The sequence below is a fragment of the Gymnoscopelus microlampas genome (genome assembly GCF_963454915.1).
Source record: "Gymnoscopelus microlampas genome assembly, chromosome: 20".
In the NCBI taxonomy this organism is placed as follows: domain Eukaryota; kingdom Metazoa; phylum Chordata; class Actinopteri; order Myctophiformes; family Myctophidae; genus Gymnoscopelus; species Gymnoscopelus microlampas.
In genome coordinates, this window is record NC_139957.1 from 36,715,556 (window position 1) to 36,739,010 (window position 23,455).

The following is a 23,455-nucleotide window of genomic DNA, read 5'->3' on the forward strand; positions in this document are numbered from 1 at the left end:
TTTGTTGCAGCCAGTGATGATGGTGGTGGTGGGGGGGAGAGGGGGGGGGGGTCAACCCATGGCAAACCATTGGACGAGCAGCGCTGTCACGCCCAGCGTTGCCATGTCTGCTTACTATAAGCGACTTTGGGCTTGTTTTTCTGTAAAGTTGCTTGTAAATTATTGGTTAGTTGCGAGTGGTGGTCTCAAACATTTTAAAGTCAAGGACCCCCAAATGAATCTGTATTTGTAGACCCAACCTTCTGAAAATATGTTGTGCCAGAGAGACCCCCATACAAGATTTTGGGGGATTTGAAGATATTCCTAAAGGTTCACTTTTTTCCTCAGGATTTTCCTTTGAAAATAACCAATGTAGAGTTATAGAGTGAGAGGTGGAGGACAGATGACGGAGGAACTGTGAGTATTGGAATTCAATTAGCACTCATGTGGCTTCTTTTGTTGACCGTAGACCTGGTTGCTTATTTCTCTCGCACAATCTGGCAACTCTGGCCACGCCCATAGGTGGAGTCAGACTACGCTGGGTTTTTGAGGCACGGTTGAAATACACACACTTGTTGTAGCTCCAGACATTGTTCAATTGGAGCTCAGCTGCTGTGAGGATCAGACCGTCACAACAACACAAAGGGACCTTCTCTGCTTTCCATCCACACGCCGGGGGAAAAAAAGGGGTTCAAATCGGATTCTCTCCTTTTTTTTTCTTTTCTTCTCTTTGGAAAAAAAAAGGATCTACAGATCCCCCTGCAGCTGGATTTTTAAATCTCAAAACCCATCTCGAGGTTTTTATTTTAAAGATTTTTTTGTTTTTTTTTTGTTCAGAGGAAAAAATGGGAGCTCAGTTTTCCAAGGGTGGAGTAGCTGTCGAGGCGAAAGCTGCCGCGGACCCCCTGGCTGCTAAAGCCAACGGACAGGTAATGAACTTAACAGGCCCTATGGCTGATTTAACGACTGATCATCCACATGGCACCCAACGCCCACTTCTGGCGTGCTTTGCATTGGCACAGCGCCGATTGATTGTGTGTGTGTTCTTTCTTTTAGATAAATCAAGCTTTGCATGGAAATACGAACGCCAATTAATTAATTAAACCACCTGCTTCTTGTGACATACTGTTTTATTTAATCCAGTAATATAATCGGGCAAAGGGCTCCTATAATACCGGCTACAAGCTAATTAATTGGTGGCCATGCATGTTCTACCCACACATACATGCACATATATACCCCCCCCCCCCCAACCATCACCCCATTGTTACTGTCTTGTCTAGTGGTTTGTGGCTCTCAAACCTTTTCGTGCCAAGGACCCCCAAATTGATATGCATGTTGCCGCGGACCCCCATCTGAAAATGTTTTGTGCCAGGGCCCAGGGACCCCCCGCCCCTCCCCAGAAGAAAAGATTTGTGGTACAAAATGCAAAATGATTCAAAAACGTCTAAACACTTTCAAGATTTTTCAAAAACGTTAAGAAATAGCAGATGTACAAGTAAAATATGGATGAATGGTTTCAATGTTTTAACACGTTTTGCTGGGGACCCCCTGGAACCCCCTCAAGGACCCCTGGGGGTCCCCGGACCCCACTTTGAGAACCAATGGTTGATTGGTTTCACAGATCCCTATTAGAAAAACGTTCGCTGCGAGTAGTATTAATGCTTTTTGGAGACTAAATTGAATGATTTATATCTGGCTTGAGTCGAACAAAAGATGCAAAAGAAGGGAAACTGTTCAAAGGATGCAAATCAGTGTTGCCAGATGTGATGAGAGAAACAGGCAACCAGGTCAATGAAAACAAGCCCAAAAGAAGCGAGCCCTTTGCCCTTTTAAACATAATACATTGGCTATTTGAAAATAGACGATCTACATGCTCACGTCGCGTCGTGACTCGTGAGCTTGTAGATCTGCTATTTTCAAAAATAAATCTTGGAACATATTGAAACATTTTAACAACACTTGTATTGGGGGGGGGGGGGGGGTCCTGGCATAATATATTTGGGGGCCCTTGACATGAAAATGTTAAAGCACCACTGGTTTAAACAAGCCCAAATAAGCAACTACACTTTAGAAACCAGCCCCAAAAAACGCAACCACCAATATTTACAGGCAACTTTAAATAAAAAGCCCAAAGTCGCTTATAATAAGCGGACTTGGCAACACGACAGACAAAGCGCTCTCCTTAGAATAAAAAGACGCTCCTTAGAATAAAGACACGGTGTCGCACCGTGGTGTCGCTTGCCGACAATAACTGATGTTAAGCTTGTTGTAGATCTGTTCTTTTCGGCGAGTGACTTGGTTTCAACCGCTTTCTTTGGGCACAAAATGTGTTTTTGAGAGAGAGGCCACCGATATGATCCACCATAAAGACAAAAGTACAAACAAATTGGTAGCTATTTAGCAATATACTGGCGTCTGTAAATTTAGAGACTCCTGTTATTTAATGCATTGTCAGATGTAATGGTTTTAACTGAAACTAAAAGACTATTAAACGACTGATATAACTTAACGTTAGACATTAACTGGTCAGCTAAAAGGAGGAGTTGTTGGCTCTGTCTATATTTCCATTCTCATTTTCATTATTTTCTGCATTCTCATGCATTTCACGGTTGGAACAGGTGATCGAAATTAACGAAATGATATATATATATATATATATATATTCAAAGATTTGTACGAATTTTCACGGGAAAAAAATATATAAGCAGATCTATAAGCTTGTATATCTGCTAAATTTCAATAGCCAAAGTATACAATAATGCTTTTTTTTAGCTCAAATCAGCAGCAAGCATACTTCACGGGTTTCCTTTGTTCCAAACCCATGCACCACCACTGCCCCCATGTGGTTGTGAAAGGGATTGTGCAAAGAACAGCTGTTGAGTGGACCTGCTCCAAGCATTCATTCCTTGACTTTAAATGTGACTGTGAAGCATCTGCTGCTTACATTGACCTCTTGATATCATGTGACACCCCCTTGCTGTATAGTAGACCCCCCCCCCCTCCCAGTCAAGGCAGCTATGTTTTCTAACATTACCACTGAAACGGCTTCATTATTTTGAGACTGATCTAACGAGAGGTTTTTGTTTACAGGAGAATGGACACGTGAAGACCAACGGCGACGTCTCCGCCAAACCTGACGGGGATGCTGCCGCCGCGGACGGCAACGGGACGGCCGAGCCGGCCAAAGAGGGCGAGACGGACGCCATAGAGCCAGCGCCGGCTGCGGAGGGCGAGGCGACCAAAGCGGAGGGCGAGGCGGCCAAGGACGGCAAGAAGAAGAAGAAGTTCTCCCTGAAGAACTCCTTCAAGTTCAAGGGCATCAACTTGAAGAAGAGCAAGAAGGGCAGCGAGGAGGCCAAGGAGGAGGCCGCCTCTCCCACGGCGGAGGACAAGCCCGAGGAGAACGGCCACGCAGCGGCCACGGAAACCAAAGAGGAGACGCCGGCCGCCGAGTTCAAGGAGGAGGAGGTGGCGGCCGCGGCAGCAGCCCCAGCCCCCGAGGAGGAAGCCAAGGCGCCCGAGGCTGAGGCCCCGCCCACAGAGGAGGCCCCCGCTGAGGAGGCCGCGGCGGCCCCGGCCGAGGTCACGACACCTGCGGCCTCCGAGGGCGAGGCCAAGGCAGAGTGACCACGTCCCCAACACGGCACCTGAACTGATTTTTGTTTTTCCAAGATTAAAGTATATAAATATATATATGAGAGACCTGTGCCACGTTCTTAAAGTTATAAACAAAACTACAAAAGAAGACAAATAAAAGAAGGATATATATCACGTCTGCTGATTCAACCACCAGTTCACTGCCTTTTATTAGTTCTTCGACTGACGGAATCTCACCGGGCCTTCTTGTGATGAAAAAATGTTGGCACGCGTCGCCCCCTCCTGGTACACACGGGGAATGGCGTGTGGGGAAGGTAATGGATTGGATGTGGAGCGAATCAGGAATACTGACTTATTTTCCCAATTCATGGAGACGCATCCTCTTTACAGCGTGGCAGCCCTATAACATTTTCTTTTCTTTCTCATCGTTTTGGGATCTAAAACTCGACAACGGTTATGGAGCAGGGCAGACCATCTCCTTCACTCGAAATGACTGTTATATGGACACATAAACGTTTCAAATGATCTTATTAATTTTTAGAATTCTACATTCCTATGTTTTACCCCCAAATTTCAAGTATTTTGTGCTCTGTATAGAAAAGTGAAATCCTAGGAGGGGAGATGGAAAGGAGGTGTCTCTTTTTTTTGTGCATTTTTGATTTTCTGGCTAAAACCACATTTCAAGCTTTGAGTCTTGCAGTGTTCACATTTCACAGTTTATGATGCAGGGGTTGGGATTGTGTACAAAATGTGAGCTTTTTATCTGCAATTTGTCTCTGTAAATATGTTTTGGCCAATATTTTTTTGGTTCTCTTTATTTTGCTATCGTTTAAAGATGTTAATGGTTTTATTGTAACTTTTAATAAGGGTAAATAAATGTTTGATCCCCGCTTGACTGTGTTTTGCCTCATGATTTTCAACAGGATGCCAGTGGGTGAGGTTGACAGTTCTCTGGTGTCTGTAAATCTGTTCTGTTTGCTTGGGAATAGTCCAGTTGTGATGATTTCCACGAGCTAGCAGTGGTGTTAAGTAACTAAGTACATGTACTCAAGTACTGTACTTAAGTAAAATTGAGGGTTTGTTTTACTTCAGTATTTACACTGTTTAATACTTTTACTTCTATCCCACTACATCTCAGAGGGAAATATTGTACTTTTACTCCACTATTATATGATCACTTTAGTTACTACTGACTTGGTATATTTTGATTACAAACACACTAACCCACTTCAGAGATATAATCGGCCATTTGAAAATGGCAGATCTACACGCGCACAATGTGTTGCGATGCATTGTGAGCTTGTAGATCAGCATTTTTTTACTTGTGAATTATTAGTTTTACTTTTGGTACTTTATTTTTATGCTTGATACTTTTGTACTTTTACTCAAGTACATTTTTGAATGCAGGACATCCACTTTAACAGAGTACATTGCAGTATTGATACTTTTACTTGAGTAAAACATGTAGTACTTCTTCCATCACTGCGAGCTAGCTAACTGCATTAGATTTCAACGAGCTACTTTGAGGCGTAAAATGATGTGGAAACTTTGTAACGAGGCTGCTGCCTGCCTGTCTGTGTGACAGTCTGTGACTCTGTAGACTCAAAACACAACACCAAGACCATTATACATGTATCCAACCGTGGTGCAATTTAGAAGTCAAGGTAGCCAATGAGTGTTTCTCCTTAGCAATGCGCACACCTCTAGGATGCCCTTGTCTTGAACTGAAAAGTGGTGATTGGGGTTAGAACATTTACACTGGAATCAGGAAGCAGAACTAAACAAGCTTGTTTTGTGCTCGACTGTATAGCAGTGTTTCTCCTGTTTGTGCCGCAGATGTCTCATTTTGGATGTTTTGACGTTTGGTAGCACTAAAACATCCTATTTTTGATTATGATTAAACCTTCTAAATACAGGAATAATGCTACACATTGGTACATCCACAATGCCCAGGTAAGTTTAAATGCCCTTTTTCCATTAACCTTTCTGAGGAATAACGTGCAAGCTGTCAAACATGATGAACAAACAACATTCATCACCCAGGTTAACAGGAAATCTGGCACTACAGTCACCACATGATTCATGTCACAAATGTAAAATACAGAAACCAAAGGGAATGAAACGATGCTATACAACAAAACGAAAACACGAGCATAAGAGAGGGGCAAAGAGCACAGCAGACCACAGGCGTGATTCATACTTGGTTGCATGCACTGAAATAGCCAATATGCAAGCTCACAACACGTATTGTGACGTGCTGTGAGCTTGTAGCTCGGCTATTTTCTGTTGTATAACTTAACACCTGCCTTAAACACTTGGAGATCAGTATCTACTATGCATGTGTCATAATGGGGATGAAAATCAAAGCATCAAAAATCAAATCAAACATTTTTCCTCTTACTTAGATCGTAGTTGAACCTCTGCCATCAATGCTATATAATATGTTCACTACCTTCAATACGTAATAAGAATTATTAACATGACACTTCAAATATCAATAATTGTTCTCAATGAACATTTGCATTCAGGGAAGTGGTTTCACAGACACCTTGGTATGGCTGAAAATTAGAGCAATTACACGGGTAGCTCAGGTGATACACTAATGAAGTGCTTCTATAATTTGTTCTGAAATCTAAAATATCTTGACTGTGTATATAACATTGGGGCAATTCAAGCACCTTCCCCATGGCATTGGAGCTCACAAACAACCCTAATGACCCTCACTGACCCTGGGACGGGTCAGGGCACGCTGTTCTTCCAGAGGAGGCTCGGGTTCTTCAATGTGTGCAACAGGCTGCTGCAGATGTTCTACCAGTCTGTAATAACCAGTGTCCTCTCCTTTGTCATGGTTTGTTGGCAACGGTAACATAACACAAGGGGCATAAACCACTTAGACCCTCTATACTGTAAAATAGTAATAGTAATAGATATGGCATCCTATAGTGAGTATAGTTTCAATGTACAGATTATAGATCTTTTTATATTATACTGTTTAGACTGATGATAGGTTCTTGGTTTACCTATGATCCTAGTTTACTATTTCTATGCATTTGATGTATTACTCGTGTTTACCCTGCTTACTGTAGTATCTCTGGATTACGAGCGTCTTCTAAATGCCTAAATTGTAAATTGTCTACTAGCTAGTAAAATGGACCTGAGTTGCACTGTACTTGCTATGCTCTTTTTTCGATCTACGCCAAATCTCTTCGCCGAAAATAGCCGGTCTACAAGCTCACAATGCATCGCAATCTGCTGTGAATGCTGGTGAGGGAGTCTAACTTTGTAGTTGGATTTGAAGTGGACAATCTGGAGGTGGTTGCAGAAGGGAATAAGATTGAAGGAAGCTGGACGCTATCTGAGAGAACCCCTCCATTCCCTCTATGATGTGCTACGGCAGGGGTGAGAAGCACATTCAGCCACAGACTCATTGTGTACTGGTACAGTACAACACAGAACGACTTGATCAGTCCGTTGTGGCAGTAGCCATGAGGCTTCACAACCAAGCCTGACATCAATATGTTCTGTTCTGTTATCTGGGATTACTGACTCCTGACTCTGGCACACTTACACATGGACTACTGGGATGTACACCACAGAACCATGACAGGTGCCTGTTAAGCATAACTGTTGTGAGACTCACTTATACTCACTCATATTCAGAGACTACATAGGCTATATTATCCACTGCTGAAGGCTGACTAACACTGTACATGCGTATATCAGCCTATTCACTGCTGATTGTCTGTACATGATTATATCCATTCATATATCCATTGGCGATAGATGTACAGTATATTCACACACATTCACTGGTACATTTATACTTATGGATACAATATACTGCACATAATGTTAACTCAGGCAGACCCAGTGCACAGTGTCACACTCCAATTACATCATGATTTGTGTGCATGGGGATCTCATCTTAAACAAGCTAAGTGCTTAATGAGCTATCCAGTTTAGTAGACCTTGTATTGTGAATTTGTACTTCCATGTACTGTTATGTACTGTCATGTACTGTTCTCATGTCTTACTAAATAAAGTACATCAATCAATCAATCAATTATAAGTCTATTTTAATTGCACCTTTATTCTTTCATCTTTACTTTTACCATTAGGCCTACCTATGCCGTGTTCCATTCTTACTGCTGCTATGACACCTGAATTTCCCTACAGACTCAATAAAGGTTCATGTTCATTTTATGTCAATATGGCTAAATTACTTTGGAAATTGTCTGTCTGTCTGTCTGTCTGTCTGTCTGTCTGTCTGTCTGTCTGTCTGTCTGTCTGTCTGTCTGTCTGGTTTACTCCATGGTCAAATTCCATGTGAGTGGAAATATAGCTACTTGGCGAAATACATAGGTGGGTTTGCTGAGGCAAGGCTCCTTTTTATTTATCCCAGGGAGGTACATATGAGATAGGCTACCTATCCGTGAATGTAGAGACTCAGGGAAAACATGAAGTAACCACATTATGCTCCAGTAAGAGCATAATGTTGCTTGGTAGAAGACTAGGACTTGTCTGAATAGGATCAAATAGGATTAAAACATAATGCCTTGGACTGCAGGAGTATTCAACATAGCTTGAAATATCACTAACTCCCACTACTAGTCATTAAAGAATGCTCGATTCCCTACAAGAAATAGGATCAATTAGGCATTCTTCAGAACCAACCCTATGGTATCAACTACAAGAAACTCAGCTCAAACGTTGTTCACTTTAATATGTCGGTCTTTGGCTCCCTCTAGTGTAAACTGAAGGTAGGCCTACTGTATTGTTTACATCATTTACCTATGGCACCGTTATATTATACCTCTATGTAAGTTAAACAGGAAAGGAATGCAGAATTTGCAGTTGTAGTGAAAATTCACTCATTTTAGTATTCTACTTACTAGGTAAAGTGCATTGAAGCACTTTTCTTTTTTGTATTGCATAGTTCATTCATTATTTTAAAGCACCCAGTATAAATGGTACATTGGGCTCTATAGGGTGACCTGAAGGTGTCGGTGTATCTTGGCTGGTGTCATGTATTTTCAAAGTGGATATTTGTGATAACTTGCTCACATTTCATAGACACAGCCTTTTATTGAGAGGTAGGGTAGTATAGCTAAAGTAAACATCCTCAGAATAAAAAGGTAATCAGGACAATCATCTTGGAAAGTTTCTTCTTTTTTACACCGTTTGTCTGGCGTCTAGATTTTAAAAGAGCTCTTCCAGCGCCCTCTTGTGTTCAGATGTTCAAAGCTTTGTTTTCGTTTCAGAGTTTCGTTTTCGTTTCCCATGAAATGATGCTGACATGACGTCATGCTGTTGATGCTATAAAAAGCCAGCTCCATCAGCTGCGCACTATCACTCATCAGCTGCACACCTAAAATCCAACTTGGGGTCAGACCAGACGACGCTGCCAGTATAAAAGAAAATTGCAATTTTATTATTGCCTGACCACGCAAGGTTACCAAGAATCAACATGGGGATACGTGAGTACAAAGGCTGCAAATATATTATTATTTAGATCTAATCTCTTTTAACATCATTTTGATATTATAGATAGACCATTCTTATTTTTGTAGGTTACTAGAGGGTCGGGGCGCTGCGCGCCCCTCCCCCCTAGCCGCTGCGCGGTGCTTTGTTGGTCTCTATAATATATAAAGCCATAATAGGAGATGTTCCCAATGGAGATATGCCCAAATATGGAGTGTGTTGTCTGACCTCACTTGGGTCTCGTTGGGCGGTTATATAAAGCCATAATAGGAGATGTTCCCAATGGAGCTATGCCCAAATATGGAGTGTGTTGTCTGACCTCACTTGGGTCTCGTTGGGCGGTGGTCGGCGATGACGCTAAGGAACAACATGGCCGACTGTAATGTTGTGAGTTTGTGTTGGCCGCAATTAATTATGCTGCGAGGGGGCAGATGTGTGCTGAGCAGTATGAAGTGGCCTACAGACTGCGCGTAGTAATTCTGCACGTTGTGGCGTGTCTTGTTAGTGACATTGATATGTTGTTTTTGTGTTTAGTCCCACACAGTGGCAGGTTTTTTTGGGGGGTTTTGGGTTTAGAAATGTATATATAGATAGATATGTCTAGCTCAGGATTAGTCCACCACACAATATTTAGTTCTACTATTTGCACTTGGTCATCCTTCTGTTGCATTTTCTGCATGATCTTTATTCATCCTGTATTTATATTCTGTATGTATGTGTTTTGGCTGTACATGTAGTTGTAGGATATCCTAAATTTCTTAAACTTTTACCACTTTACGCCTTACCTCAGTAACCCAGAGAAGGTGCAATTCTAAAATGCATTACATTGTAGTCTATGGTTATCCTGGTAAACCATCCCCCTTATGGAAATATAATTTGCATTTGATTTCACTCCTGATATCAAATGGAAATGATAAATCCGGAGGGAGGGGTTTACCAGGCTATGGTCATTTTCTACGCCAGTGGTTCACAAAGTGGAGGGCAGGGGTCCTTGAAGGGGTTTCAGGGGGTCCTTCTGGCACTACAATGGTTGCCGAGGAAGTTCTGACGTGTGCTTCAAATACTGAAGGTCCAAACGTCCATGGAATTTTTAAACAATGTTTTATTATCTGTAGCTTTGTCGTGCCAATCACTTAAAGCCTACAATAAATCAATATATATAAATAAACACAGAGAATACAGACCACCAGCTCTATCAAACACAGTCAAAAGCTGTGTCTCTGCCACTGGCAACACCTGACTCTGATTACAGACGTTGTTAAGTACCTATAGGCAACCTTGACCGCACCCTGCGGTGATGTCATCAATTAAGACACAATCATAGATAGCTGGCCAGCTCAAGGATTGATAGTAATAGGAACCAAATGGACCCTTACGGGTCTGTAACTCTGACAGTGTACAAATAGTCACTCACAGTTCTCCTGCATGTTGCTATAGTTCATCTTAGAGTCAGTGGGTGGGATGGGTTTGTCTGGACTGGATGGCTTCCAGCTTTCTCCTCATCCTCCCCCACAACCACTTCCAGATTATTTCCCGCTACAAAGCTAGCCTTCTTCACCAGCCTGCTACTTTACCTGTCATTACTTTTATTACCTTACTTGTATTTAACTTGTAATGTGTTGGACATAGTTAGCTCAGTCTGGTTGGGTCACTCACTGCGCATACACATATGAGCATAATGAATAAAGTATTTTTGTTTCTCTTACTTTCCAGTCACAGCAGCAGCAGCGGTTGCAGCTGTTGGAGCTGGTGCAACAGGTACAATTTTTAATTTGAGGTTTATCACATTTTGATATGGTCATAACTTAAAATATCAAATGTATGGAATAATGTAATCCTCAATTTATGTAAAGCCCAATGCATGTTGTAGTTTGCTTATTCCAGTAACTATTACCCAACAACTCATAACAACAAATGTAATTCTGTTTTCTATTTATTTATAAGGTGGTGTGCTCTTGGCCCCTATTGCACTGGGGGCCATAGGTTTCGGTTCAGTTGGAATAGCTGCTGGATCCTACGCTGCGGCTTGGATGTCAGCAACTGCCATTGCAAGTGGAGGAGGAGTTGCTGCAGGGTCTACAATCGCAGTTTTAACGTCAACAGGTGATTATTTTTATATTTAATTACCACCTTACAACATAACAGGCAAAAAAGTTCAAACAGATGAAAGGGAAGGATACCAACATACTATTAATTAAAACTATTGCAGACATCAAGAGTTCAGTCAGGAGTATTCTTTTCATGTTACCTGTCTATTTTGTGTATATTTCTGTTTGTTTTTTTGGGGGAAAAAGGAAGCAATCCATGTATATGAACAGAAATATATAATCCTATCCTGTGCTTCACAATAAAAAAGATTTGAAAAGGGTTCAGTCAGGACAGAGTCCAGTGACCTTCTGATTTCCAGTCGGCCTCTCTAACCACTACTAGGGCATGGCACTGGTGGCCATTTTGTGGTGCCACAGATAGAAATGTGGTGCCACAGATAGAAAACCCATTGATTTATTTTCCTATAGAGATTTCCAAAAAATCTTAAGCCTGGAACCAAGCCATCCAGGCTCCTGGTGAATCATGACCAAAAAATATTTGAAAACATTAAAAAAAGGGTATTTATTAAATATAGTGTATATATAATTAAATATTCAAATATGTTTTGACACAGAAACAAATGTTTTATTGTCATGATTCACCAGGAGCCTGGGTGGCTTGGTTCCAGGCTTAAAATAAGCCTAAGACAATATCTATGGGATAAATTTACAGGTTTTCTATCTGTGGCACCACAAAATGGCCAACTGACTACATGTACAATATACAGTGAGTGACGATTCTACAGTTTATAATGAACATCAAAGCTCCTTGATGCACAGTATCCAACATATGTAGATTGGCAATTTTCGGCAAAGAGATTTGGTGTAGATTGAAATACTAGTGGTCCTAGTATAGAGCCCTGGGGGACCCCAGTCAACTAATAGGATTTAAGTAGATATGCAGAATGAGATGATACTTGGATGCATGCATGTACAACAGGCATAACTCCAAAACCTTTAATCTAGTTAGCATCAGTTAACTATCAGTAAAATGATCTTGTGGCTCTTACTTTGTGTCCGCGTAGAAGTTCTTTAGAGTTAAATTAAAAACAGAATCTCAGCTCTGTTGAGAATACTAACCAACATATGTCATGTTTCTAAAGGTATGGCTGGTCTGGGTGCGGCAGGCACTGCAGCTGCAGCCAGCGCTGGAGCAACTGCGGCTGGGTTGGCTGCCGCTGCCGCTGCAATCCTCATCTGAGAGGCAACATAACCTTTGTTTGCCAAGCAATAAACTTGATGTGTGATTTTTGACTATAAAATAAAAGTTCACTGTACTTTTGACCTGACTTTGTCTTATTATTATGGTGTGGCCCTTTGGTGTACGAGCAAATTTTTAAGGGCCGTATAACAGCATGCATGTACATCATTTACCTATGGCACTAAGTTAAACAGGAAAGGAATGCAGAATTTGCAGTTGTAGCAAAAAATCCTCATTTTAGTATTCTACTTACTACTGTAGGTAAAGTGCATTGAAGCACTTTTCTTTTTTGTATTACATATTTGCATTCATTATTTTAAAGCACGCACCCAATATCAATGGCACATTGGTTGCAGAGGGGAATAAGATTGAAGGAAGCTGGACGCTATCTGAGAGAACCCCTCCATTCCCTCTATGATGTGCTACAGCAGGGGTGAAGAGCACATTCAGCCACAGACTCATTGTGTACAGTACAACACAGAACGACTTGATCAGTCCGTTGTGGCAGTAGCCATGAGGCTTCAAAACCAAGCCTGACATCAATATGTTCTGTTCTGTTATCTGGGATTACTGACTCCTGACTCTGGCACACTTACACATAAACTACTGGGACGTGCACCACAGAACCATGACAGGTGCCTGTTAAGCATAACTGTTGTGAGACTCACTTATACTCACTCATATTCAGAGACTACATAGGCTACTGTATATTATCCACTGCTGAAGGCTGACTAACACTGTACATGCGTATATCAGCCTCTTCACTGCTGATTGTCTGTACATGATTATATCCATTGGCGATAGATGTACAGTATATTCACACACATTCACTACTGGTACATTTATACTTATGGATACAATATACTGCACATAATGTTAACTCAGGCAGACCCAGTGCACAGTGTCAAACTCCAATTACATCATGATTTGTGTGCATGGGGATCTCATCTTAAACAAGCTAAGTGCTTAATGAGCTATCCAGTTTAGTAGACCTTGTATTGTGAATTTGTACTTCCATGTACTGTTATGTACTGTTCTCATGTCTTACTAAATAAAGTACATCAATCAATTATAAGTCTATTTTAATTGCACCTTTATTCTTTCATCGTTACTTTTACCTTTAGGCCTACCTATGCCGTGTTCCATTCTTACTGCTGCTATGACACCTGAATTTCCCTACAGACTCAATAAAGGTTCATGTTCATTTTATGTCAATATGGCTAAATTACTTTGGAAATTGTCTGTCTGTCTTGTTTACTCCAGTTTGTTTTTCTTTCTGTTTATTACAATGCACCAACCTTTACCAAGTCAAATTCCATGTTAGTGTTGGAAATATAGCTACTTGGCAAAATAAATAGGTGGGTTTGCTGAGGCAAGGCTCCTTTTTATTTATCCCAGGGAGGTACATATGAGATACCTATCCGTCATAATCCGTGAATGTAGAGGCTCAGGGAAAACATGAAGTAACCCTGTATCCTGCTCCAGTAAGAGCATAATGTTACTCGGTAGAAGACTAGGACTTGTTTGAATAGGATCAAATAGGATTAAAACATAATGCCTTGGACTGCAGGAGCTATTCAACATAGCTTGAAATATCACTGCCACTACTAGTCATTAAAGAATGCTCGATTCCCTACAAGAAATAGGATCAATTAGACATTCTTCAGAACCATATCAACCCTATGGTATCAACTACAAGAAACTCAGCTCAAACGTTGTTCACTTTAATATGTCGGTCTTTGGCTCCCTCTAGTGTAAACTGAAGGTAGGCCTACTGTATTGTTTACATCATTTACCTCTATGGTAAGGTTATATTATACCTCTATGTAAGTTAAACAGGAAAGGAAAGCAGAATTTGCAGTTGTAGTGAAAGTTCACTCATTTTAGTATTCTACTTACTAGGTAAAGTGCATTGAAGCACTTTTCTTTTTTGTATTGCATAGTTCATTCATTATTTTAAAGCACCCAGTATAAATGGTACATTGGGCTCTATAGGGTGACCTGAAGGTGTCGGAGTATCTTGGCTGGTGTCATGTATTTTCAAAGTGGATATTTGTGATAACTTGCTCACATTTCATAGACACAGCCTTTTATTCAGAGGTAGGGTAGTATAGCTAAAGTAAACATCCTCAGAATAAAAAGGTAATCAGGACAATCATCTTGGAAAGTTTCTTCTTTTTTACACAGTTTCTGTCCCTAGTCTGGAGTCTGGATGAAGAGCTCTTCCAGCGCCCTCTTGTGTTCAGATGTTCAAAGCTTTGTTTTCGTTTCAGAGTTTCGTTTTCGTTTCCCATGAAATGATGCTGACGTCATGCTGCTGATGCTATAAAAACCTATGATAAAAACCCAGCTCTATCAGCTGCGCACTATCTCGCATCAGCTACACACCTACAATATAATCTGGGGTCAGACCAGACGAAGCTGCAATTTTATTATTGTCCGATCACGCAAGGCTACCAAGAATCAACATGGGGATGCGTGAGTACAAAGGCTGCAAATATATTATTATTTAGATCTAATCTCTTTTAACATTTTGATATATTATAGATAGACCATTATTATTTTTGTAGGCTATATGTCTAGCTCAGGATTAGTCCACCACATAATATTTAGTTCTACTGCACTTGGTCATCTTTCTGCTGCATTTTCTGCATTATCTTTATTCATCCTGTATTTATATTATGTATATTCTATATTCTGTATGTATGTGTTTTGGCTGTAGCATATAGTTATAGGCTATATCCTAAATTTCTTAAACTTTTACGCCTTACCTCAGTAACCCAGAGAAGGTGCAATTCTAAAATGTATTACATTGTAGTCTATGGTTAGCCTGGTAAACCATCCCCCTTATGGAAATATAATTTGCATTTGATTTCACTCCTGATATCAAATGGAAATGAAAAATTCGGAGGGAGGGGTTTACCAGGCTAGTCTATGGTCATTCTCTACGCCAGTGGTTCTCAAAGTGGAGGGCAGGGGTCCTTGAAGGGGTTTCAGGGGGTCCTTCTGGCACTACACTGGTTGCCGAGGAAGTTCTGATGTGTGCAAATACTGAAGTTCCAAACGTCCATGGAATTCATAAACAATGTTTTATTATCTGTAGCTTTGTCGTGTCAAGCACTTTAAGCCTATATATATATATATATATATATATATATATATATATACACACACACACACACACACACACACACACACACACACACACACACACACACACACACACACACACACACACACACACACACATACAACCAGCTCTATCAAACACAGTCAAAAGCTGTTTGCCACTGGCAACACCTGACGCTGATTACAGACCTTGTTAAGTACCCAGGCAACCTTGGCCTTGACCGCACGCTGCGATGATGTCATCAATTAAGACACAATCATAGATATAGCTAAAGGATTGATAGTAATAAAAACCAAATGGACCCTTACGGGTCTGTAAGGTCTGTAACTCTGACAGTGTACAAATAGTCACTCACAGTTCTCCTGCATGTTGCTATAGTATAGTTCATCGTAGAGTCAGTGGGTGGGATGGGTTTGTCTGGATGGCTTCCAGCTTTCTCCTCATCCTCCCCCGGGAACCACTTCCAGATTGTCCAGATTACTTCCCACAACAAAATTAGCCATCTTCACCAGCCTGCTACTTTACTTGTCATTACTTTTATGACCTTATGTGTATTTAACTTGTAATGTGTTGGACATTGTCAGCTCAGTCTGGTGGGGTCACTGCACATACATGTATGAGAATATGATGAATATAGTATTTTTGTTTCTCTTACTTTCCAGTAACAGCAGCAATCGCTGTCGCAGCTGGTGCAACTGGTAAAACATGTTTAATTTGAGGTTTATCACACTTTGATATGGACATATCTTAAAATATCAAATTTACTGAATAATGTAATCCTCAATTTCTGTATAGCCAAAGGCATGTTGTAGTTGGCTTATTCCAATAACTATTACCCAACAACTCATAACAAAATGTAATTCTCTTCTATTAATTTTAAGGTGGTGCGCTCTTGGTGCCTGTTGCACTGGGGGCCATAGGTTTCGGTACAGTTGGAATAGCTGCTGGATCCTACGCTGCGTCTATGATGTCAGCAGCTGCAGTTGCAAATGGAGGAGCAGTGGCTGCAGGGACTACAGTTGCAGTTTTACAGTCAGCAGGTGATTATTATAATGTATTTATATTGTTTCTAACCTTTACCACCTTACAACAAATCAGGCTAAAAAGTGCAAACGGATGAAAGGGAAGGATACCAACATAATATTGATTAAAATGATGGCAGTTATCAATATATACCGTACATAGACTTATAATATTAAGTTAGAATATAAGTTTAAATTCATCAAGAGTTCAGTCAGGAGACCAGTGACCTTCTGATTTACAGTCGGCCTCTCTACCCTCTCAGCTACTGCCATTTGGGCACAGCATTGGTGGCCATTTTGTGGTGCCACAGATAGAAAACCAATTAATTTTCCACATAAAAATGGGAAAAGACTCCTGGGGTTTCTATCTGTGGCACCACAAAATGGCTCTACTGCTATGCCCAATAGTGAGTGATGATCTGCTTAAATAGAGCATGTAATGGAACCATGAAGATCATGGGTGTATGTGATTGGAGGGTGAATGAGTGTGGGACAGGTTTGACTTCCGCTCCTGCCTGAACTAGCATGATGCTCCATTAACTAGTTCCTACCAAGAATGATTAAGCTAACATGAGGAAAGAAAAAGCCAACTGACTCTACATGTACAATATACAGTGATTACTGACGATTCTACAGTTTGTGATGAACATAAAAGCTCTTTTATGTGCAGTATCCAACATTTGTAGATTTACAACTATTTTCGGCAAAGAGATTTGGTGTAGATTGAAATACTAGTGGTCCTAGTATAGAGCCCTGGGGGACCCCAGTCAACTAATAGGATTGTGGTCCTAGTATAGAGCCCTGGGGGACCCCAGTCAACTAATAGGATTTAAGTAGATATGCAGAATGAGACGATAATCGGATTCATGCATGTACAACTGCAAAACCTTTGATCCAGTTATAGCATCAGTTAACAGTCAATAAAATGGTCTTGTGGCTCTTACTTTGTGTCCGTATAAAAGTCCTTTAATGTTAAATTATAAACAGAATCTCAACCAAGATTGATATTCTCATCTGTTGAGAATACTAACAAATAAATGTCATGTTTTTAAAGGTATGGCTGGTGTGGGTACAGCAGCCACTGCAGCTGCAGCCAGCGCTGGAGGAACTGTGGCTGGGTTGATTGCGCTCATCTTCTGAGAGGCAACATGAACCTATGAACCAAGCAACGATCTCTCCACAAAGGAACATTAAAGAATTGTACTTTTATACTTAATATATGGGATGTAAGTTAACATTAACAATAAAAACAATCTCGAATCTTGAATCTGAAAGTTATTTCATCGATTAGCAAATGTACCATTTGGTTTTCAGTATTAAAAGTCAACTTGCATGATGAGGAGTGTTCATGTAATCACTATGCACACACAAGTGTGTGTGTGTGTGTGTGTGTGTGTGTGTTATATAACGTATATATAATTTATAAATAAAATATATATATGTGTTTATTGTTCACGTAAATATATACAGTATACACATTGTATATTCGTTGTACCTATCTCATCTACTGTATCAACTCTCCAAGAGCAAAATTGTCTTACTTCATCTGCAAACGCTTCTAGTGAGACATACTTAATCTTGTACCCAAAAGAGTGGGAATAGTGGCTCCAAGAAATATAATCATTTTTATTACGCTACATTAGGCAGACGTGTTTTGCTTTTTATGGAGCAATCATACAGACCTCATTATGTCAAGAATACGAAATATAAAAATGTTCAAAAGTGAATCAAACAACGTAGAGTAGACATGAAAATGACACCAGAAGTGCTTTAAATTTTGTCGCCAACTACTAGCAGGGACATGTTGGGACTTATTCTGCCATCGATTGTGCTAAACATTCCAAACATATATTAAAGCAAGAGAAATATCAACATTATAAAAAATATATACAGTGAGGATAAATATAGATCCAATAGCTTATCAATTAGCAGAAAATGTGCAGAAATGTGCATACACATATCTCAATGTGCAGGAAATTATGAGGGGGCCAAGCACGTTTTAAAATCTGTATGTTACATTCTGACTATGTATAGCCTATTATGTTACCAAATAATTGCAAGATTGTAGCTAGGCACAATAGGCTGATACAAATCAATTAAGCACTGCTTTATAAATTAGTATGTTGTTGTATGGCTATTTTTTAGAAGAGATTGTTGAATATGTTTGCCTATAATGACATGCCCAAAATAGGGACGGCACGTTGAAAGTGGTTAACACTAAACCCAGGTATTGCTTGTAGACACATATAATGAAAAACAATAACTTTGAAACCACATTACATCACAGATGCAAATAAATATAGTGTTACATGAAACAGGTGCAGTCTGGGTGAGGAGATTCCAGAGAAGACGTGGTATGATATGTGGGAAATGCACCAGACAACAACGCAGTCAAAGGGATGGAGGGAATTCATATGGAAGAATCAAATTCGGTATTTCATCACACCCCAGATTAAAAGTAAACAAATTAAGAATCAACAGCCATGCTGGAGAAACTGCGGAAACATTGACTCCAATCATACACACGTCTTCTGGAGCTGTACGAAAATCCAGCCTTTTTGGGAAACTCTGCACTCAACAATATGTGAGGTTTTAGGCTATGAAATTCCCCATTCTTGTCTTGTAATGTATTTGGGTTATATGGAGGGAACTGTACATCCAGGAGACTGTTATCTAGTCAAAATCCTCCTAGCGGCTGGGAAAAAGGCTATCACCAGGAACTGGCTCAAGACTGACACACCGGACTATAAACAGTGGAGAAATATAGTGGACAATATTCAGGACATGGAAAAATTAACATTAAAACTGAAAATAAGGGAAGATCTCTATGAAAAACAATGGGAAAAATGGATAATATATATAATCCTAAGAGAAGGGATGTGATGATGTAAGAAAATGAGGTTAATGTGCACCCCCACAAAGGTCTAAATATGTAATATGTAAATATGTTTTTTATTTTTATTTTTGTTTTTTGTTTGTCTAAGTACATGTAAATGTCTGTTTTATGATTTGTTTTGTTTTGTTTTATTTGATAAAGTGATAAATGTAACTGTTTTGATGTATCCTCAATAAAAACAAAGTTATAAAAAAAAAGAAACAGGTGCAGTCACTATGTAGTGAAGCACCCTAAATGTCTCTATTGAGACCAATCAAACCAGTTTCAGAGAGTCCTGAAGTTTGCCTGATGTTTGCTCCATTTGTGTCAGTGTGGAGCATAATAAATGAAAGCAGTCTTTCCTTGTTCACTGTTCTTACAGTACTTGGACTGGTATATCTAATGTGAACGTGTTGAATGTCCAGTAACCTTTGGTTCTAAAAGCGTGGATAGGTACAAAGGAAGCTTACCACTCAAGGCCTTATAAATAAATAAAAAACAATGTTGCTCTCTATGAACTGCGAGAGATGGCCAACCCACTTTTTCATATAAAATACAATGATGGGTGTGATAACCATCGGCAGTAATAAATCATAGAGCACTGTGGTAGACTGCTTCAAGAGGCTTCAGCGTGGAGAGTGACGCATGCATGTACATCATTTACCTACAGTATGGCACCAAGTTAATCAGGAAAGGAATGCCGAATTTACCCTCTGAAGTAGTGTAGTATAGCTAAAGTAAACATCCTCAGAATAAAAAGGTAATCAGGACAATCATCTTGGAAAGTTTCTTATCTTTAAAAAGGGTTAGTGAGTTTAATGTTAAAAGCTCTTCCAGTGCCCTCTTGTGTTCAAAGTTTCGTTTTCGTTTCCCATGAAAGGATTCTGACATCATGCTGTTGCTGCTATAAAAACCCAGCTCAATCAACTGCTCAGAGTCAGACCTAGAATCAACATGGGACTGCGTGAGTACAAAGGCTGCAAATATACCTGACTTTATTTAGATCTAATGGCTCTTTTAACATTTTGATATTATAGACCATTCTTAATTTTGTAGGTTATATGTCTAACTCAGGATTAGTCCACCACATAATATTTAGTTCTACTACTATTTGCACTTGGTCATCCTTCTGCTGCATTTTCTGCATTATCTTTATTCATCCTGTATTTATATTCTGTATATTCTATATTCTGTATGTATGTGTTTTGGCTGTAGAATATAGTTATAGGCTATATCCTAAATTTCTTAAACTTTTACCACTTTACGCCTTACCCCAGTAACCCAGAGAAGGTTCAATTCTAAAATGTATTACATTGTAGTCTATGGTTAGCCTGGTAAACCATCCCCCTTCCGGAAATCTAATTTGCATTTGATTTCACTCCTGATATCAAATGGAAATGAGAAATCCGGAGGGAGGGGTTTACCAGGCTAGTCTATGGTCATTCTCTACGCCAGTGGTTCTCAAAGTGGAGGGCAGGGGTCCTTGAAGGGGTTTAAGGGGGTCCCCCAGCTAAAGGATTGATAGGAACCAAATGGACCCTTACGGGTCTGTAACTCTGACAGTGTACAAATAGTCACTCACAGTTCTCCTGCATGTTGCTATAGTTCATCGTAGAGTCAGTGGGTGGGAGGGGTTTGTCTGGATGTAGTCTCGCGTTCCCAGACTGTTGCCTCCCACAATTTACAAATGTTTCCGGCATTCAGAGATTGTGGAATAGTTGTCTGGTGATGTGAGACTAGTCTGAATGGCTTCCAGTTTTCTCCTCATCCTCCCCCTGCAACCACTTCCAGATTACTTCCCAATACAAAGCTAGCCTTCTTCACCAGCTTGCTACTTTACTTGTCATTACTTTTATTACCTTACTTGTATTTAACTTGTAATGTGTTGGACATTGTTAGCTCAGTCTGGTGGGGTCACTGCACATACATGTATGAGCATAATGAATAAAGTATTTTTTGTTTCTCTTACTTTACAGTAACAACAGGAATAGCTGTCGCAGCTGGTGCAGCTGGTAAGATTTTTAACTTTAGGTTTATCACATTTTGATATGGACATGTCTTAAAATATCAAATTTATTGAATAATCCTCAATTTATGTAAAGCCCAATGCATGTTGTAGTTGGCTTATTCCAGTAACTATCAGTGGTGTACAGTAGTTAAGTACATTTACTCAAATTAAGTACTGTACTTAAGTACAATTTTGAGGTCTTTTTTACTTTACTGGAGTACTTCCAATACTTTTACTTCTACTCCACTACATCTCAGAGGCAAATATTGTACTTTTACTCCACAACAATTATTATTTTATACCTATAGGCTATTTGAAAATAGTCGATCTACAAGCTCACAACGTGTCGCATCGCAACGTGTTGTGAGCTTGTAGATCTGCTATTTTCAAACAATTTAGTACTTTTACTTTTGGTACTTTAACTATATTTTGATTGTACTTTTACTCAAGTAACATTTTGAATACAGGCCTTTTACTTGTAACAGAGTATTTTTAGTATTGTGGCATTGCTACTTTTACTTAAGTAAAATGTCCGGGTACTTCTTCCACCACTGGTAACTATTACCCAACAACTCCTAACTACCTAACAAAATGTAATCCTGTTTTCTAATCATTTATAAGGTGGCGTGGCCTTGGCGCCACTTGCACTGGGGGCCATAGGTTTCACTTCAGTTGGAATAGCAGCTGGATCCTACGCTGCGTCTATGATGTCAGCAACTGCCATTGCAAGTGGAGGAGGAGTGGCTACAGGGTCTCTAGTCTCAGTTTTAACGTCATTAGGTGATTATTATTTTAATCTTTTTTATTGAACCTTTACCACCTTACAACAAATCAGAGTCCAGTGACCTTCTGATTTCCGGTCGTCCTCTCTACCCTCTCAGTTACTGCCATTAGCGCATAGCATTGGCAGCAATTTTGTGGTGCCACAGCTAGAAAACCCATTCATTTTTCACATAGAGATTTCCGAAAATATTTATACAAATTATTTTAAGCATGGAACCAAGCCATCCAGGCTCCTGGTGAATCATGACCATGAAACATTTGATGTAAAAGAATATTTAAAAACCGCATAAAAGGGTATTTATTAAATATAGTATATAATATAATTAAATATTCAAATATGTTTTGACACAGAACAATCAATAGTGAGTGATGATCTGCTTAAATAGAGCATGTAATGGAACCATGAAGATCATGGGTGTATGTGATTGGAGGGTGAATGAGTGTGGAACAGGTTTGACTTCCGTTCCTGCCTGAACTACCACGATGCTCCATTAACTAGTTCCTACCAAGAATGATTAAGCTAACATGAGGAAAGAAAAGGTCTCTTTTAAGGACTCTACATGTGCAATATACAGTGATGACTGACAATTCTACAGTTTGTAATGAACATCAAAGCTCCTTGATGTGCGGTATCCAACATATGTAGATAGGCAATTTTCAGCAAAGAGATTTGGTGTAATTGAAATACTAGTGGTCCTAGTAGAGAGCCCTGGGGGATCCCAGTCAACTAATAGGATTTAAGTAGATATGCAGAATGAGACAATAATTGGATGCATGCATGTACAACAGGCATAACTGCAAAACCTTTTATCCAGTTATAGCATCAGTTAACAATCAATAAAATGATCTTGTGGCTCTTACTTTGTGTCTGTGTAGAAGTTCTTTAGAGTTAAATTAAAAACAGAATCTCAACCAGGATTGATACTCTGCTCATCTGTTGAGAATACTAACATATGTCATGTTTCTAAAGGTATGGGTGGTCTGGGTGTGGCAGGCACTGCAGCTGCAGGCGGCACTGGAGCAACTGTGGCTGGGTTGACTGCCGCTGCAATCCTCATCTGAGCGGCAACATAACCTATGAAGCAACGCTCATTTACTATTTGGTTTCACTGGAGCAACTGCGGCTGGGGTGGCCGCTGCAATCCTCTTCTGAGAAGCAACATGGTCTTACTCTTGTCTTGAGCTGCTCAGGCAGTGTTTTGTTTGCCAAGCAATAAAGACACTTGATGTGTGATTTTTGACTATAAAATAAAAGTTCACTGTACCTTTGACCTGACTTTGTCTTATTA

At 40.0% G+C, this 23,455-nt stretch overlaps 3 protein-coding genes across 5 annotated transcripts; all 3 read left to right on the forward strand.

The window, feature by feature from the left end:
- The first annotated feature begins 569 nt into the window (after positions 1–569).
- Positions 570–4,469, forward strand: marcksl1a (MARCKS-like 1a). The gene is made up of 2 exons (XM_084044302.1): positions 570–908; positions 3,073–4,469. Exons 1-2 carry the CDS (start codon positions 825–827, stop codon positions 3,607–3,609), a joined length of 621 nt encoding a protein of 206 aa, XP_083900428.1. The 5' UTR covers positions 570–824; the 3' UTR covers positions 3,610–4,469.
- Positions 4,470–8,950: 4,481 nt separating this feature from the next.
- On the forward strand, positions 8,951–23,429 carry LOC311036827 (uncharacterized protein). 3 transcript variants are annotated; one of them, XM_084045827.1, is made up of 5 exons: positions 8,951–9,030; positions 14,801–14,826; positions 16,141–16,176; positions 16,360–16,518; positions 17,555–17,846. In XM_084045827.1, the coding sequence occupies exons 2-5, from the start codon at positions 14,817–14,819 to the stop codon at positions 17,638–17,640; spliced, it is 291 nt and encodes a 96-aa protein (XP_083901953.1). In that variant the 5' UTR covers positions 8,951–9,030; positions 14,801–14,816; the 3' UTR covers positions 17,641–17,846. The 3 variants fall into 3 exon arrangements, with proteins under 3 accessions (XP_083901953.1, XP_083901952.1, XP_083901951.1); XM_084045826.1 differs by lacking the exon at positions 8,951–9,030 and having other exon boundaries at positions 14,712–14,826; positions 17,555–17,845; XM_084045825.1 differs by lacking the exons at positions 8,951–9,030; positions 14,801–14,826; positions 16,141–16,176; positions 16,360–16,518; positions 17,555–17,846 and adding exons at positions 20,320–20,339; positions 21,352–21,387; positions 22,005–22,163; positions 23,137–23,429.
- On the forward strand, positions 8,952–12,366 carry LOC311036826 (uncharacterized protein). Its single transcript, XM_084045824.1, has 4 exons — positions 8,952–9,056; positions 10,774–10,818; positions 11,005–11,163; positions 12,251–12,366. The coding sequence occupies exons 1-4, from the start codon at positions 9,047–9,049 to the stop codon at positions 12,346–12,348; spliced, it is 312 nt and encodes a 103-aa protein (XP_083901950.1). The 5' UTR covers positions 8,952–9,046; the 3' UTR covers positions 12,349–12,366.
- Positions 23,430–23,455: the final 26 nt, after the last annotated feature.

What these genes read in the sequence shown, in the direction of transcription:
- marcksl1a (XM_084044302.1), top strand. Translation starts at nt 825, where the DNA reads ATGGGAGCTCAGTTTTCCAAGGGTGGAGTAGCTGTCGAGGCGAAAGCT. An exon ending in CTGCTAAAGCCAACGGACAG is followed by an intron (nt 909 to 3,072) that starts GTAATGAACTTA and finishes TTTTGTTTACAG; the next exon opens with GAGAATGGACACGTGAAGAC.
- LOC311036826 (XM_084045824.1), top strand. An exon ending in TGTTGGAGCTGGTGCAACAG is followed by an intron (nt 10,819 to 11,004) that starts GTACAATTTTTA and finishes TTTATTTATAAG; the next exon opens with GTGGTGTGCTCTTGGCCCCT. An exon ending in CGCAGTTTTAACGTCAACAG is followed by an intron (nt 11,164 to 12,250) that starts GTGATTATTTTT and finishes ATGTTTCTAAAG; the next exon opens with GTATGGCTGGTCTGGGTGCG.
- LOC311036827 (XM_084045825.1), top strand. An exon ending in TGTCGCAGCTGGTGCAGCTG is followed by an intron (nt 21,388 to 22,004) that starts GTAAGATTTTTA and finishes ATCATTTATAAG; the next exon opens with GTGGCGTGGCCTTGGCGCCA. An exon ending in CTCAGTTTTAACGTCATTAG is followed by an intron (nt 22,164 to 23,136) that starts GTGATTATTATT and finishes ATGTTTCTAAAG; the next exon opens with GTATGGGTGGTCTGGGTGTG.